Source organism: Cricetulus griseus, chromosome 8 (assembly GCF_003668045.3).
Source record: "Cricetulus griseus strain 17A/GY chromosome 8, alternate assembly CriGri-PICRH-1.0, whole genome shotgun sequence".
Classification (NCBI taxonomy): domain Eukaryota; kingdom Metazoa; phylum Chordata; class Mammalia; order Rodentia; family Cricetidae; genus Cricetulus; species Cricetulus griseus.
This window is the reverse complement of record NC_048601.1, coordinates 57286957-57303024: the sequence shown is the minus strand read 5'-3', so window position 1 is coordinate 57303024 and position 16068 is coordinate 57286957. Positions and strand designations below refer to the sequence as shown.

At 37.7% G+C, this 16068-nt stretch overlaps 1 protein-coding gene across 9 annotated transcripts in view; it reads left to right on the top strand.

Annotated features, from left to right (window-relative positions):
• Positions 1-12240, top strand: part of Znf638 (zinc finger protein 638) — a 69612-nt gene extending 57372 nt beyond the window's left edge. For 4 of the 9 annotated variants that reach the window (XM_035448887.1, XM_035448885.1, XM_035448883.1 and 1 more), the window contains 6 exons: positions 3267-4491; positions 5081-5146; positions 6092-7016; positions 9466-9564; positions 10178-10296; positions 11928-12240. In XM_035448887.1, the coding sequence (XP_035304778.1) occupies positions 3267-4491; positions 5081-5146; positions 6092-7016; positions 9466-9564; positions 10178-10296; positions 11928-11993 (2500 nt within the window). In that variant the 3' untranslated portion in view covers positions 11994-12240. Of the gene's footprint in view, positions 1-3266; positions 4492-5080; positions 5147-6091; positions 7017-8742; positions 8851-9465; positions 9565-10177; positions 10297-11927 lie in introns of all 9 variants that reach the window. The other 5 variants (XM_027428560.2, XM_027428562.2, XM_035448886.1 and 2 more) reach the window with 2 other exon arrangements.
• Positions 12241-16068: the final 3828 nt, after the last annotated feature.

Below are 16068 nucleotides of genomic sequence, written 5' to 3'. Positions count from 1 at the left end.
TCTGCACATACTTTTAAAAAGTTTTAAAAACTTTTAAAAAGTTTATCCTTAAACCAATAATATTTACGTGCAAGTTCACAGAGAGCTTAATAAATAACAATGTGGCATGTAGGTCATATGCACAGACTACAGTTTGCTCTGTTGATGGCAAGACATAGATTGTCCCCAAAAATTCGTGTTTTTTTTTTTTGTGTGTGTGTGTGTGTGTGTGTGTATGTGTATTCTGTTTTGTAATATTTTTAAAACATCTGCAAAAGCTTGTTTGTTTTAGGTTTTTTTTTAATTAGAAGCAGTGGATTGTTGTCTATTTTTGTTGGTTTTGCCTATTTTAAAATTCAGTATTGTCATGTCAGTTTAAAAACCCAAAATATTTATTTACATGTTAACAGTTTCTAATCTTGTTAAATTGATTTTTTAAAAACATCTTCCAATTTTCCTGTCATTTTTTCTCTGACTTGTATTACAGAGAAAAAATTAGTAATGAAATGATGTGGGATATAGCCAGGGTACTTAGCATTACTTTTGGAGTAAACTTACACCTAGAGAATACTGGTGTTGTTTCGCTTTAAAAACAACAACAAAAAGAAAAAAAAATGTTGAGTTTTTTTTTAAAGTGGGTTTGCCAGTTCATCTTGAAGTGTGATTCTTTCATTTCTAATTAATGTAAATTCTAATCATAGATTACTTAGAGGAAATTTCACATTAACAGTTTAGTAATAACTTACATTATCTTTCATTCTCATCATACATATCCTATTTATGTATCATTTGAAAGACTTTAAATAAGGATACTACATGAAATTTCCCTTATTCTTTAATATTGGCAAATACCTGGGGGAATTCTCAAATAAACATTAATTTTTGGTATTGTTAAGTCTCATCCTAAGATTTGTTGAAATGTGTGTATTATGTTGCCATCCTTTATGCTTATGCCTAACTTTTATTGTATGCCTTTTATGAAATTCTGAATTGGTGGGGTTGGGAATAGAATATTAGATACCTGTGTATTATATACCTTTCTGAAATTGTTTCTGCGATGTCTCTTAGAATGTAACTGTTTTCCTTTGATCTCTAAAAAGCAAAATATCATTTTATTTCTGGTATTAATGTGATTTACTTGATATCTCAATGTCATACCAAACTAAATTGATCAACATTGAAACTTACCTTCATTCTAGCCAATAAACAAATAGTTTTGTTAAAAACAATTTCTATTAAGAAAACACTATAATTCTTAAAGACTGATACACAGTGGGACTGGAAAGATGGCTCAGCAGTTAAGAGTACTTGCTGTTCTTGCAGAGGTGAACCCAGGTTTGATTCCCATCACCTCTATGGAGGCTCTCAACTGCCTGTAGTTCCAGCATCAGGAGCCCAGTGCCATCCATCCTCTGGCCTCCAAGGACTCTTACACTTACATCGTGCACATAAATTCAAGGAGGCTCATACACACACATACACACACAAATTAAAAATAAATTTTAAAATGACTGGCACAGAAGCAAAATATGGAATTGAACCATCTTTACAAACAGGCCTGTGTTCTGTTTCAAATGTAGAGCTTCAATAGTTACTCTTTGTAAATGATAACTGTTTATAAACTTTAAATGTGGTTAATGAGAGTCTTGTTATATCTTTCAGCCAAGATAAAAAAAGTCTTCATGTTCAGCCTCATAAATGTTTTTATATAGTTCAATTTACCGATTTTCAGGATTAAAATATTAGCTCAGTAATGGAGCAGGAGTTTTAAGTTTATTCTTTATTATTGATATGAATCTTGTAATTTCAAAAGTTTGTGTTTTGTAGAAATATCCATGTAACTATGAATGTCACGGTTGTTTCTTTGTCATATTTATGTTTGGCCACAGATTGATGTTTATGCTTGGCCACAGATTCTACTTTAGTTCATGAATTTAGAACACCTAATATGATCCATTGGTATCTTCAATGTTAGAGAAGATAATTTCAAATGGAAGTATTTCAGTGTATTAAGTAGCTTACACAGAAATTAGAATGTATGATTATTAGGATCTATGATTACTTGATGTACATGAAACTTCTCATAACTTACAGTTATTATTCAGGGAGAACCAGTTAATTTAATGAAATTGCTAAATCCTTATGGAGAAACAATTAGCATCTTTTCCAAATCTCTGAAATAAAAGTAACACCTTGGGACAGAGGTAGTCATCATGTAGTATTGTGGACATCTAGCATGTAGACATCATCTAGTATGTGTGGCCATCCTCTGAGAATCATATCAGAGATGGCAGCTTATCCTTTCCTTCCTTGAAAGCAAGAAAACAAGATAATACTGTACTGTGGTGTTAATGTGGTGTGATCACTTTCTAATGGCTTTCTAATAAAAATATGGGAATGTACTTTTGATTGGGTTAGACAGTGGTCTTCAGAAAAACTCTGTTCTTCCTATAGAATGTTAGTTTATCCTGGTTCTGCTTCTGTGAAAGTTGTAGAATTAGAAAATCATAGACTTTTGCTTATTATGGATTTGGGAAGACCATGCCAACATAACATAATTACATACCCAAGCATTTTCTCCATTTCTTCTGAATAATTAAAATACCATATAATAATTGATTGAGCAGTTTGTGGGTAGTAAGATTGTATGTTCGTGTTAAGGTGGTTGTAACTGTTTTACTTATAATTTTAAATCTTCAAAAGCTGTGTAGGTCCTTCTAAAGAAAAGTTTCTTTAAGTATTATCATTCATAAGTACATTTTTTTGTGAAAATTAAAAGTAGGTCTTTTGCTTCTAAAAAGGAGGTAAAATGGTTAAGTGGCATTACCCTTCATGGCAATACCAGTTTTCTTTGTATGAAAATTCACCTACACATTTTAAATTTCCGTGTATGGATCACTAGCTTTATTGTAGAACTGTACACATTTTGTTTAGTTACCTATATCATGAGTATAGGGCCTAATAATAACTTGAAGTATCTCAATTTTTTGTTAGGCCTTTTCAAGTCCAATCTTGAACTGGAGTAAAAAAAACTATTAATTTACACAAGTAAAAGGAAGATACCAACAATCCTAGTTTTGCTGTTATTTCCTCTTAGATCTTTCACCTTCTGATTTCCATCAGAACGTCTTAGCCACTTTAATGCTGATTGGCTGAATTCCCAGTGCTTAGTATTTGTGCATCAGAAAACCTTTACAGTTGGCATCAACAGGATTATTTACAATGATTGAATTCTCATCATAGTTTGATTTTTGTTTGTTTTTGTGTTCTTTTTGTTTGTTTTTAAGTACTTTTAGCCCTGACTTGAGAAACAGTCCTGTTGATGAAAGTGAGTTACAAACAGCAGCCGATAGTCCCTCTGTTAAACCTAGTGAGGTTGAAGAAGAAACTACTTGCAATATTGAAACAGAAACTTCATTGCAGCAGGAAAAACTTGGTAAGGAAGAACCCAAACAAGCATTATATGAGTCTGACTTTGCAATTGAAACACTGGAACTGGAAGCTCAAGGAGCAGAGGTCAGCATAGAAATTCCTCTTGTAGCATCCACTCCAGCCAATATTGAGTTATTCAGCGAAAATATAGAGGAATCTGCTTTAAATCAGCAGATGTATACCAGTCACATTGTGAAGGAAGAGGCAGAAGTTACAAACCCTGAAACAGAATTATCAATATCTGACAGTGTCTTCATAGAAGAAAGGAACATCAAAGGAGTTCCAGAAGATTCTCTGTCTGAAGCAGATTTACTTTCTGGAATTGCACGGCCCATGGTAGAAGCCATAGCTGAAGTGGACAAACACGAAACTGTTTCAGAAGTACTGCCATCTGCTTGTGTTGTGACCCAAGTGCCAGGAAGTTACATTGAGGGAGAGAAGGTTGTGAGCAAAAAGGATACTTCTGAAAAAGGTAGCATGGATGACAAGGAGGAAAATGAATTTAATACTAAGGAAACCAGAATGGCTTTACAAGTAAAAGCAGAAAAGGCTGAGAAGAATGAAGCTGACACATTTGTAGAAAAATTGGAGAAGATTATAGCAGCAATAAGAGAAAAGCCAATAGAAAGTGCTGTCATCAAGTCAGACCCAAATAAAGGAGTGGGTGAGAGCAGTAAGCCTGATGAAACTGGTAAAACTAGTGTGCTGACTGTATCAAATGTATGTGGTAGTAAAACAAGCATCAAGGCTGCTATGGTGTCATCCCCTAAAGCAAAAATTACAACTTCAAAAACTGAAAGTCAGAAAAATTTTCCAAAACCTCTGCTTAGAGATCAAATAAATGCTGAAAAGAAAGTTTCAGCCAAGGAATTTGGTCTGCTTAAAAATACCAGATCAGACTTAGCAGAAAGCAACAGTAAAGCCAAATCCACTCAGAGTGGTGTTAACAGAGGATGCAGTGGAAGGATCTCAGCCCTTCAGTGCAAGGATTCTAAACTGGATTACAAGGACATAACAAAACAGTCTCAGGAAACAGAGACTAAACCTCCCATCATGAAACGGGATGACAGCAACAATAAGGTGAGGAGAGTAGAAGAATGACTTGGTGTGTCTTTGAAGTGCATAGCCCTACTGCTATAGCTGTGAAGTAGGAAGTGTAGTTTTGGCTCATGCTTTCATCTCTTCACTCTAGCCCCAAGCTCCTGTTTCACTTTGAAACAATTGCATTAATTTAAACTGGTAGACATTTGGAGTATTGAGCTCAAAGTTCCCATTTACTCACATGTTTGGAAAGTATTACTTGGTCACCAATGTGGCTGAATTAACATTTGGTCAGAAATGTAACTGTGATTTAAAGGAAAGGTCTGTAGTGGCTCCTAGAATGATGATTTGGCATTTCCATTCATCTGAAATTGAAACTTCCTTTATCAGTTCACTGGTTGCCTAACTTAGACATTGTGGGCAAAGAGGAAAAAAGACCTTGGAAACTGAATTTAGCTATAACTTTTACAGACTGTGCCTATGCCATTAAATGATTGTTGACTTAGTTTTGTATACTTGTTAAGTATTTGCATAATTGACCATATTTGCTGATTATGTTTTCTCTTTTTTATAGAACATTAATAATCAGGGCATAAACTCTGTTTTTCTGTATTTCTTAATATTTTAGGCATTGGCTTTGCAGAACACTAAGAATTCTAAAAATACTACCGGTAGAAGTTCCAAATCGAAAGAGGTAAAAGGAAAATATCCACATCCTCTATATCCATCCTTCCATAGCAGTTCCCACCTATCTTATATACTTGGACTTACCTTTTCATAGTTAACGTGGAAGTTGAGAGAGTGAAAGATATAGGACATAGGATAAGGAGTTAAATGCTTCATGTTGTACCCTACCACTAGGTTCTTTGGTGGTGTCACTGAGGTAGACTAAATAGTTTTATTGCCATGTTTATTTTTTGCCATTATTATTTTTTTAATTATTTGTACTAGCATTGGCTCATTGACAACTACTAAGTCCAGAAACCTACTGGATATTTAATTACTATGGTTCCAGTTTTAAAATAACGTTTTCAAATACAATTATATTAGCTATGAAGTCTCAGTAATCTTTTCAGATAATTTTATCAACATTAAACTTTTAAACTTTCATAGTATTGTATATGTTAAAATATATATAAATTGATACAGTTAACTATTTACCTTTTATTTTTGTTTGAGATGCCTTGAGAAGTCTAGAGCAAATTAAACACTTGCTGGGTACTTAACATAAGGAATAGTAGATTCTTTCTATGAATTATTTTGACAAGTGTTTAAATGTAGTTTTAAATTATAAATTATTATTTTTTGAATTATTTGTGTGCTTATATGCATATTCTCACATGTATGTGCTCTTACATGGAGATTAGAGAACAATTTGCATGAACCACTTCTCCTTATTCCTTTAGTTCTGGGTATGAAACTCAGGTTGTTGGACTTGGTGGCAGGCACCTTTACTGACTGAGCCATCTTGCTAGCCTCATCACTTAGGAACCCTTTAAAATATAACATTAATTTTATTTTAGTCTTAGAAAATGGCTTTACAATGAAATTCTCATGGATGATCTACATATTAGTTTACTGTGACTAGTAGTACCTAGTCAGTCATAGATCATAGTACTGATTCTTAACTTTCCAACAGGAACCGTTATTTACATTTAATTTGGATGAATTTGTTACTGTGGATGAAGTCATGGAAGACATAAATCCTTCTCAAGCCAAGCAGAATCCATTAAAAGGAAAAAGAAAAGAAGCTCTGAAAATTCCTCCTTCCCCCGAACTTAACTTAAAAAAGAAAAAGGAGGAAACTTCTGTCCCTCACAGTGTTGAGGGAGAACTGTCCTTTGTAACACTAGATGAAATTGGGGAAGAAGAAGATGCAGCTGCACAAGCTCTAGTCACTGTGGATGAAGTCATTGATGAAGAAGAGCTCAATATGGAAGAAATGGTAAAAAATTCTAACTCCCTTCTTACCTTAGATGAACTAATTGACCAAGATGATTGCATTTCCCACAGTGAACCTAAAGATGTTACTGTTCTGTCCATGGCCGAAGAACAAGATCTTCAACAGGAACGCTTGGTAACTGTGGATGAAATTGGAGAAGTAGAAGAGTCAGCAGACATACCTTTTGCTACTTTGAATTCGAAAAGAGATGAAGGAACTACTGTAAGGGATTCTATTGGGTTCATTTCTTCCCAGATGCCTGAAGATCCTTCTACATTAGTTACTGTGGATGAAATACAGGATGACAGAAGTGATTTTCATTTAGTGACTTTGGATGAAGTAACTGAAGAGGATGAAGAATCTCTTGCTGATTTTAAAAATCTTAAAGAAGAGCTTAATTTTGTTACTGTGGATGAAGTTGGAGATGAAGAGGATGGAGACAACGATTCAAAAGTTGTTTTAGCACAAGGCAAAATTGACCTCCATACAGATAAAAAAGGAAATAGAAAGAGGAGAGCTGTGGACACAAAGAAGACAAAACTTGAATCTTTCTCCCAAGTAGGTCCAGGAAGTGAGACTGTTACAAAAGATCAGAAAACCATGATTGAAAGACCTACAGCAGGTAGATACTTGAAAGTGTTCATTTTTCTGTTTCATGAAATTACATTTAAAACTGGTTTGAACTCAGTGCTGCAATAGGAGTAATATCATCATGTTGATGTTCCGTAAGCCAGGAGTTATAAGCACTCTAGTTTTCCACAGAAACAAGTACAGGTTGCACACATTTCTCTCGGTTTACAAAGAACAGGTTGCCCCAAGTTGTTATGCCTCAAGAAAGAATGGCAAAACCAGGAAACAAACCAAAGCATCCAATACAGAGCTACAGTGAAAACTGTATGTATGGGGAAAACAAGCTTTTAAAGATCAGGATAATATGTACATAATATGTACAATGCCTCCTACTTTGGCTTAAACTTGGGTTTAGCATAAAACAAGCAGGAGAGTAAATCATTGAGGTACTGTTCAACTTTATATAATTTTTTTTTCTTTTTTGAAAGTCACGGTCTTACTGTGACCCTTTGTGACCTGGAATTACATACGTAGACCAGGCAGCTTTGAGCTCACAGAAATCAGCTTATCTCTGCTTCCTTTGTTCTAGAATTAACATTTCGGACAACCACACCTGGCAGATGTTGGTCTTTTGAGATAAAGTCTGACTCTTTAGCCTTTGTTGGCCTAGAACTCAAAATGTAGCCTTGAACTTGGGATATTTTTGCCTCCCAGGTGCCAAGATTGCATGAGAGAGTCACCACATCTGGCATAGAGTAATATTTTGGTGGTTTGGAATAAGTGAGCAGCTTACTTGCTTGCAGGGCATGAGACAGAAAAAATAATTTCCATTAAGAAAACTGAAACCAACTGACATACTATGTTATAGGATTAAAGTCACTTTGGTGAAAAGGAATTCAAACAGTAGTTTGTTTCCCTAGATGTTAAATAAATGAAATTATTCATTGTATTAATGAATGTCTACTTTGTAAAGATTTTAAGAAAAAAATCTGGGTGTGGTATAGCACACCTTTAATCCCAGCACTCTGGAGGCATCCCAGTACTAGGGAGGCAGAGGCAGGTGGGTGGATCTCTGTGAGTCTGAGGCTAACCTGGTCTATAAAGTGAGTGTCAAGACAACCTGGGCTGCGATACAGAGAACCCCTGTCTTGGGGGAGGAGAAAAAAAGCAAAACAATAACAAAAACCTTGAAAATTTAACCAAACTAAGAATGGAATACTTAGGAACATTTCACTGGATTGGCAGCAATTCAGGGAAAAGTGTATAGACACTCTGAAAAAAATAGAAAGGAATAATTGTTTAGAATACAAATGGGAACATAGATTATTTTGTCTGAACTGCTTTTTAGAAAAGATTTCTATGGGGCTGGAGAGATGCTCAGTGGTTGGGAGTACTGGTTACTTTTCCAAAGGACCTGCCTGGGTTCAATTCCAAGCACCCATGTGGCAGCTTACCCTGTGTGTAACTCCAATTCCAGGGGATCCAACACCCTTACACAGACAAACATACATGTAGGCAAAACATCAATGCGCATAAAGTAAAATTTTAAAAAGTAGATTTCTATTTAGGAATAGGTTTCTTTATGAGGTGTACTGGTGCATGCTTGTAATCCAGCACTCAGTTTCAGCTACATAACCAAGTCTCTGTCTCAGAAATAAAACAAAAAGGTATTCTCCCCATTAGAACAAATATGAGAATTACTAGATAGTTTAGAATGTTAAATTTAAAGCAATTTAATTACTGTTAATGGAGCAATAAATTAGGCTTTCTTTTTAAAGCTAAAACACCAATCGAGAGAGTTAGAATTGGGGAAGCATCACCCTCACAAAAAGCTGTAATGGCAGAACCAGCAAAAGGCCAAGAAGCCTTCCAAATGAGTAAAGGAGGTAAAGGGGTTGTTTGGGTGGGGAGAAAACTACATAACATGAGATGATGGTAGAGGTTTCACAGATAACCAGCCAAGAAACTATAAAGGCAGCAGGCAGGCATATAAGATCTTGTAGACTTCGTAATTTATAGAGGTTTGGGAACAGTAACACTAGAACAAAAAATATTTGTGGAAATTACTCACAAGACTTTTGTGACCATGTTGCAGTGTCAGGGAACAATATTTTATTAACTATCTGCTTTTTATGTTTGCTTCCAGTCATCTAACCATTACATTAAACAGAATGTCTGAACTGCATTAGTAGTATTTAAGTTGATACAAATAAGGAACATGTACATTGTCACACAACATATACTTGCATTGTGTCCAATATCCTCCCTGTTGTTGGCCATAAAATTTTACATTGTCTTTAGCCCTATTTTTCCTAAGTTCATTGAATATATCTAAACATTTACCCATTTACTTCTTAGATCAAGGAATCAATATTAACTAAGGTGTAGTTCCATGAGTTTTAAGTTAGTTTTAGAAATCAGAAAGTATCCAACATTACTTTCACAAAGTCTATAAATCTATTTTAAATAACTTTTTTCCTTGAACTTTTTAATGACTTTAGTTGAAGAAGCTGATTTAAAGAATTTGGAACCTGATGAAAAACGCAAGAAGACCGAAGATTCTTCTGTAGGCAAATCAGTGACACCTGATGTGCCAGGAGGTAAAGTAAAATGACATTTTTCTTGTTCTTCTCAAATAAAAAAGTGAGCAAGTTAACCTTGCTTGGTATTTCTGAACACAGCTTATCTAGGTTTTGTTTTGTTTTTTTTAAGCTGGCATGGATATTTTTATTTCATTCTTAAAGGCTGAGATATGCCTCCTTTTTTCTTTCTTTTACTTTTGCTACTTTGGTAAAAACTTTGTTATACTTCCCCCAAACAGAAATTCCAATTAGGCAAAACAAGCTAAAAAGCTTTCATAGCGAACTTTGCTCATGACTACTGAGCTGAGTTGAGAAGCTTTTGGTTATTTAGCAGCCCATCATTCTGCTGTTTTTCCATTTTCTCTTTTAACAGGGTGTTTCTGTGATATTTGTTTTCTATTCTCAGATTCTTCAGCCTGCAGTGCAGTAGCATTCTGGCTTCTCTGGAACCTTTGGCATACATTACATATTGCTGAATAAAGATACATGTTTTGTACTGCTGGGGGATTATAGCCAAGTGGTAGAGTACCTGACTAACATATTTGAGGCCCTAGGTTCAATCTCCAGATTTACATAACGTGATTGACATACTGTTGATGGATTATTCATTCTCTTTCTTCCTGTCCTGTAGATTTGGACTTTCTTGTTCCGAAGGCTGGATTTTTCTGTCCAATCTGCTCCCTGTTCTATTCAGATGAAAAAGCAATGGCAAATCACTGCAAGAGCAAACGTCATAAGCAAAATACAGAGGTAACAAAATATCTTAAAGTGCTTTCAGTATCTTTTGATTTAAAGTAAGAGTCTGTCCAACATGTATATTTCTTTTCTTTTGTGAGAACTTGGATATTTATCCCAGTTCGTTGCTCCTAAGTCCAAAATCCCTGTTTTTCTATGTCACTGTATGTTGCTATGATCTCTAGCCCTACTCCTTTTCCTGAAGCAATAATAGCATACTCTAGAATAGACTTTGTAAGCAGTGCTTTGTAAGGACCTCCTTTAAAATATAAGACTCTGCTTATCCTGATGTCCCATTGCAAATGTCTGTACATGTTAACTTATTAATATTTCTGAATTTCTAGTCAGAAGAAAAATGTCAGTTTCTTAAAGTGATTGAGTCACAGACCTTCTTTTTTCTTTTTGTTATATATGTTTAAGGAAGTGCTCCTCTAGAGAGTTACTCTTAGCCATGGGAATCAGTAGTTTTAACTTCTGAATGTCTAAGGTTGTTTCATATAGTCCATGTGTTAGACTCCTAAAAACCAAGCTAGTTAGTGGCAGATCTTGGGTTTCTACCCAGCTTTGTTTAATTCTATATCTAATCTCTCACACATTTTACCTTCTCCATGTGCTTTTAACCTGCTATATCCTACTCCCTCCCCCCCCCCCCAAATTTAAAATCTTGCAGCTAGGGCCAGGTGTGGTGGCATACACCTTATACACCTTTAATCCCATCAGTCTGGTGACAGAGGCAGGTGGATCTCTTGAGTTTGAGAGTGGTCTGCCAACAGAGTGCCAAGCTAGTTGGGGCTATATAATGAGAGCTTGTCTTAAGAATAAAAGTTAAAATCTTGCAACTATTTCATATGGCACTTGGAATAATAGCCACACTGACTATGGTTCTGTGAGACTGCATGGCCTGCTTTTCTGTGTCTCTGAAATCTGTCCTTACTGTTTTCTTCCTTGTACCCAAGACCACAGTTGCCATTATGCCATTGCCTTAATTACTATTCCTGTGTCCCTCCCAAACCTTTTTGTGTGGCCAGTTTTTCCTATCCTTTGGTCTCTACTTAAATATTAACTGCTAAGAAAGGCCTTTGCTTAAGAAAGCAAACTCCAAAGCCAGTTGTGGTAGCACACGCCTTCAGTTTCAGCACTTGGGAGGCAGAAGCAGGCGGATCCTGCCTGGTCTATGTAGTGAATTCAGGACTGCATAGAGAGAAACATTTCTCACAAAAAATAAAGGCAGCAACCTCCATCCTATGTCTACAAAAGATGAATCTTCGTAGTTCCTCTGTTACTATTTTAATTTGTGGTACTAGGGATCAAACCCAATAACGGGCACATGACCATGCTTCTTTCTTCTTGTTACAATTTTAGAGTGATTACTACCACCTACATGATTTCAGTTTTTCTTCTCTTCAGTTCCTTTATTATGGTGTAAGCACTTGGAAAAATGCCTTATTTGTCTTGTTCACTACTAAATCCCTAAGCCCCAAACATAATGCCTGGCATATCACCAAATGTCAGAAGAATGATTAGTGAAAGGGATGAATGTTGATTAAGACACTTCTTTAGATTATAAATATAATGAGATACATTTGGGATGGCACACATAGCAAACAACATCTAACAAATGTTTCATTTTAAATTGCTTTTGACAGAAGTTCATGGCCAAGCAAAGAAAGGAAAAGGAGCCAAATGAGACCGAAGAAAGAAGCTCTAGGTGATGGGGAAAAGGAGGAAAAAATTCATTAGAAATTTATTTAGGGTCCAGTTGATTTGTGTATTTTTGTTATCATTTAATTTGTAATTTCTGTTTCAGAAACATATTCATGTTGTACAAATTTCTGATTGCCCTTGATGTAGAGAAACTGATGGGAAAAGTATGATGGATTTGATTTTTATATCAAATCATCAGGCATGGAGAGATACCTCTTAGAAGTGTTAAAATAAATGTTCCTACTGTATATTTCAGTACTGTTGTGTTTGTGTTGATTTTTAAAGACTTGCTTGCCTCTGGTTACAGACAAGGCTCTTCTCTACAACCTGTAACTTAGGATATGTGGCATTTTTTTCATGTATTACTAGAAGTAATAACATGATGTGGTACTTTGTCTCAGCCTTCCATGTATACAGGTCATATGCTTAAATGTTAAGTTTTTCTGCATAATGAGATGACATCATGTTTGGTCAAGGTAAGTTCAAGTGAAATAGAGACATGGTTTCTCTTTGTTACAGCTGTAGCTGTCTTGGAACTCACTTTTTAGACCAGGCCTCGAACTCACAGAGATTGCCTGTCTCTTCCTCCAGAGTGCTGGGATTAAAGGGTGTGCTGACACCACCCGGCTTAATTTTTAAATGTATTAGGAAGATTTTTTTCTGTTGGTAAAAGGCACCCGCCAAATCACGGAAGTATTAGATATACAGAGCAGTTTTTACTTTTTATGAACTTTCAGATGTAATTTTTAAACCATAAGAAATTGCAAAGGCACTAAAAACTGAATGTTTTCTAAATAGGTACTAGACCCCTTCTTCCCTAGTCAGTCCATACTTCAGACAATTCTGCTGGCTTGAAGTTAGTTTCATGTCTGATTCTTCAGCTTTTCAGTATAAAGAAAATGATGAGTGACAGGAAGCAACAACTCAAAATCTCATTTTAGGAACCCCATTCCTACGCGCAACCACCAAAACTGAAGATCTGGGGCTAGAGAGATGGCTCAAAGGTTAAGAGCACTTTTTGCTCTTCCAGAGGAACCAGGTTTGTTTCCTAGCAACCACATGCTTTCCTGCTTCCTCAATGTCTGTCTTGCTTGCCCCATTTTTGAGGATGCTGAGGCAACAAGGTTGCTTAATTCCAGAAGGCCATCCAAGAAAACCACAAGACTTTGTCTCAATTTTTGTCTAGAGGTTCCTAAGGCCTCCTGAGGTGACACAGGCCACAGATATCAACACAGATGCCAGCTACAGCTGGACCATGGGCCCAGACATGGTAGCAACTGGCTCTGGGTAGAAGGAATGGACACTCAGGTAGGAATGGTTCTGGTGGCTATATGGCTGCTGGACCACTACCAAGGCCTTCAGGTTGTGGCCCTAACCCTGGGCCTCAACCTAGTGGAGATGCAGATCCCAACTTTAGCATAGACTCCAGCCATGGTAAGACCATGGACCCTGACATGATCCTCAGCAGCAGCTGGGTCTGGATATCACCACTGCCCCAGAGGTAATATGGCCATGAGACACCAGCATGGCCCTCGATCTCTGGTGTCTACAGGCCTTCGATGATAACTAGAGCATCAGACATCAGTTCAGACCCTGGTTCCAGTAAGGCCACAAACCCTGACATGGCCCTCAGCTGCAGCTCTGGCTCTGATGTCACCATGACATTGAGTAGCAGCACAGGCCACTCAGATCTGGATGTATCCTGGTTCTCTAATACTAACCTGGCCTCAGGTGGCTGATCTGACCCTGGGCATCCTCATGGTGCTCAGTGGCAATAGGAGCCACATGTCAATCCAGACCCAGGCCGCTATAGGGCCAGGAACCCAGACATGGCCCTAGGCAGCAGCTTGGGCCTGAATGACACCATGGCCCTGGGTGGCAGCACAGGCCACCCATATCTGTATGGCCTCTGCTTTGGCGTGGCCCCCAGACTCCAACCAAACCACACACTCTGGCCCAGATCCCAGTCCTCTGTATGGGCCTTAGTGGGAACCTGGGCCACAGACCCAGACATGGCCCTAGGCAGCAGCTTGGCCTGGTCAACATCCTAGCTCCAAGTGGTAGCCCTGGCCACTCAGATCAGGATTGCTCTGGCTGGCAGCAACATGGCCCTTGGACACCAATAAGGCCACAGGTTTCAGCCCAGACCCCACGCTTCATATAGCCTTTGATGGCACCTTGGGACATGGGTATCAACATAGACCTCAGCTTCAGTAGGACCATGGTCCCAGACATGGCTCTTGGCTGCAGCTCAACCCAGACATCACCATGGTCCCAGGTGGGCAAGCAGACCTCTCTGCTGTCTACTGCTCATTGCCTTCACCATGCACCCAGGTGGCAAGCAGGCCTCCAACATCTTGCCCATTCTTCGTGTCTTCATTTCTTCCTTTCTGCATCTTCCCACAGTGAGTGAACCATTATGCTTCTCTCTCCCATTTCTCTACCACATATTTCCTTATCATAATAAGGCCCACCCACATGGCTATCTTCCCACCAGCCTAAGGCCCTGGCTGGCTAGACCCCATCTCAAGTCTGCAGTTTTTAAATGTGAAACTTGATATATGGCAACAATTTAGGTAAATATGTTAAAGTAGGAAAAAAATCTCAGCAGGATGCATACCATGAGATTTAACTTCTGTAGCATTCATGGAGTGAGACTGAAGAATAGGTTCATTACTGCCAACAACTAGGAATGGGAGAGAAAATGGATGCAGCTATAAAATGATAATAGGAAGTTGTTTTAGTCATGGTTGTGTTTGCTCAGAGTTACGCAACAAAATGTCATAGTGTTATATATACACAAATGACTGCCTAAAGTCAGTTGTTTCTTTTAGCTGCCTGCAGGTGTAGTTGGAAACAAATGTGAGCATACAATTAAAAACAGTCATTGAAACCAAGAAGGTCTGTGGCATCCTTGAAGGAGTCCCTTATCTTGAGTGCCAGCCCAGGTAAGGATAAGGAGTCCCTGGCATAACACATTCTCCTAGGGGACTTGCCAGCCACTCATTAGCAAGTTGACCCTATTTGGCTCTGGTCATGCATTATGGAAGGTACAGTGCTCTGTGCTAACAGGAACATAACACTTCTTGGGTATAGAATTGCCTTTCCTGAACTTGGTCCTGGTAGCACCACCTTTTATGGATTTATCAATACCACCTTTTTTTTTTTTTTTTTTTAAGAAGATAACGTTTTTTGATGTAGGTGCAATGGACACAGCCTATAACATTTCGTTATTTGTTTTCTGTTAGTTAATTTCCCTGGGACAATATTGAGAATTGACATGTGGGGAACAGCTTATTTTTGGCTTGCAATTTCAGAGGTTTCAGTTCATGATCAGTTGACTCCAGGGACTTTAGATCTGAGATGAGGGTGAACATCAGGGAAGGAACTGGTGGTAAAGGAAAGTTGCTCACTCCTGGTGACTAGGAAGCAGCCAGGAGGAAGGTGCTAGGGATAAGATACACAGTTCAAAGATACTCCCCATGGTGCCTTCCTACAGCTAGGACTTACTTCCTGAAGTTTCTGCACCACTTCCCAAAGAACTACTAACTATCTGGGTACTAAGTTTTCAAAATATGAGCCTGCAGGGACATTTCATACTCAAATATAATACCCCATTCCTGGTCCTTATAGGGTCATGTTCATTTTAATTCAATATGCATTTAGTCCATTTTTAAGAGTCCTTCAAGCACTTATCTATTCCAGTATTACTTAAAAGTTCACGTCCAAAGTTGTCTCCGGACAATGGCAAATACTTTGTGGTAAGCTCATATTAAAATCAAGTAGTTCCATTCTTCTTTACACAGTGGCACATGGAAAACATTCCCAGTCCAAGAGGGAGCAATAGATGAGTCTCGAGGAAGGATAAGTCCCACACAAGACCAAAACTCAGCAAGCAAACATTAATTCCTGTAGCCACATGTCAGGGATTTGGAAACATGGTGTGAGTATCAAAGAACTTGGTCAGTCCCACCCCCTTGGCCTTGCTGGTCTTCTGAGGGTGGCTCTGCTTGCTCCCTATGGCCTTAGAAGCTGTCTTATGCAAGGTATCTCCACTTTCCTGCAGTCCCCATTGCGTCTCAG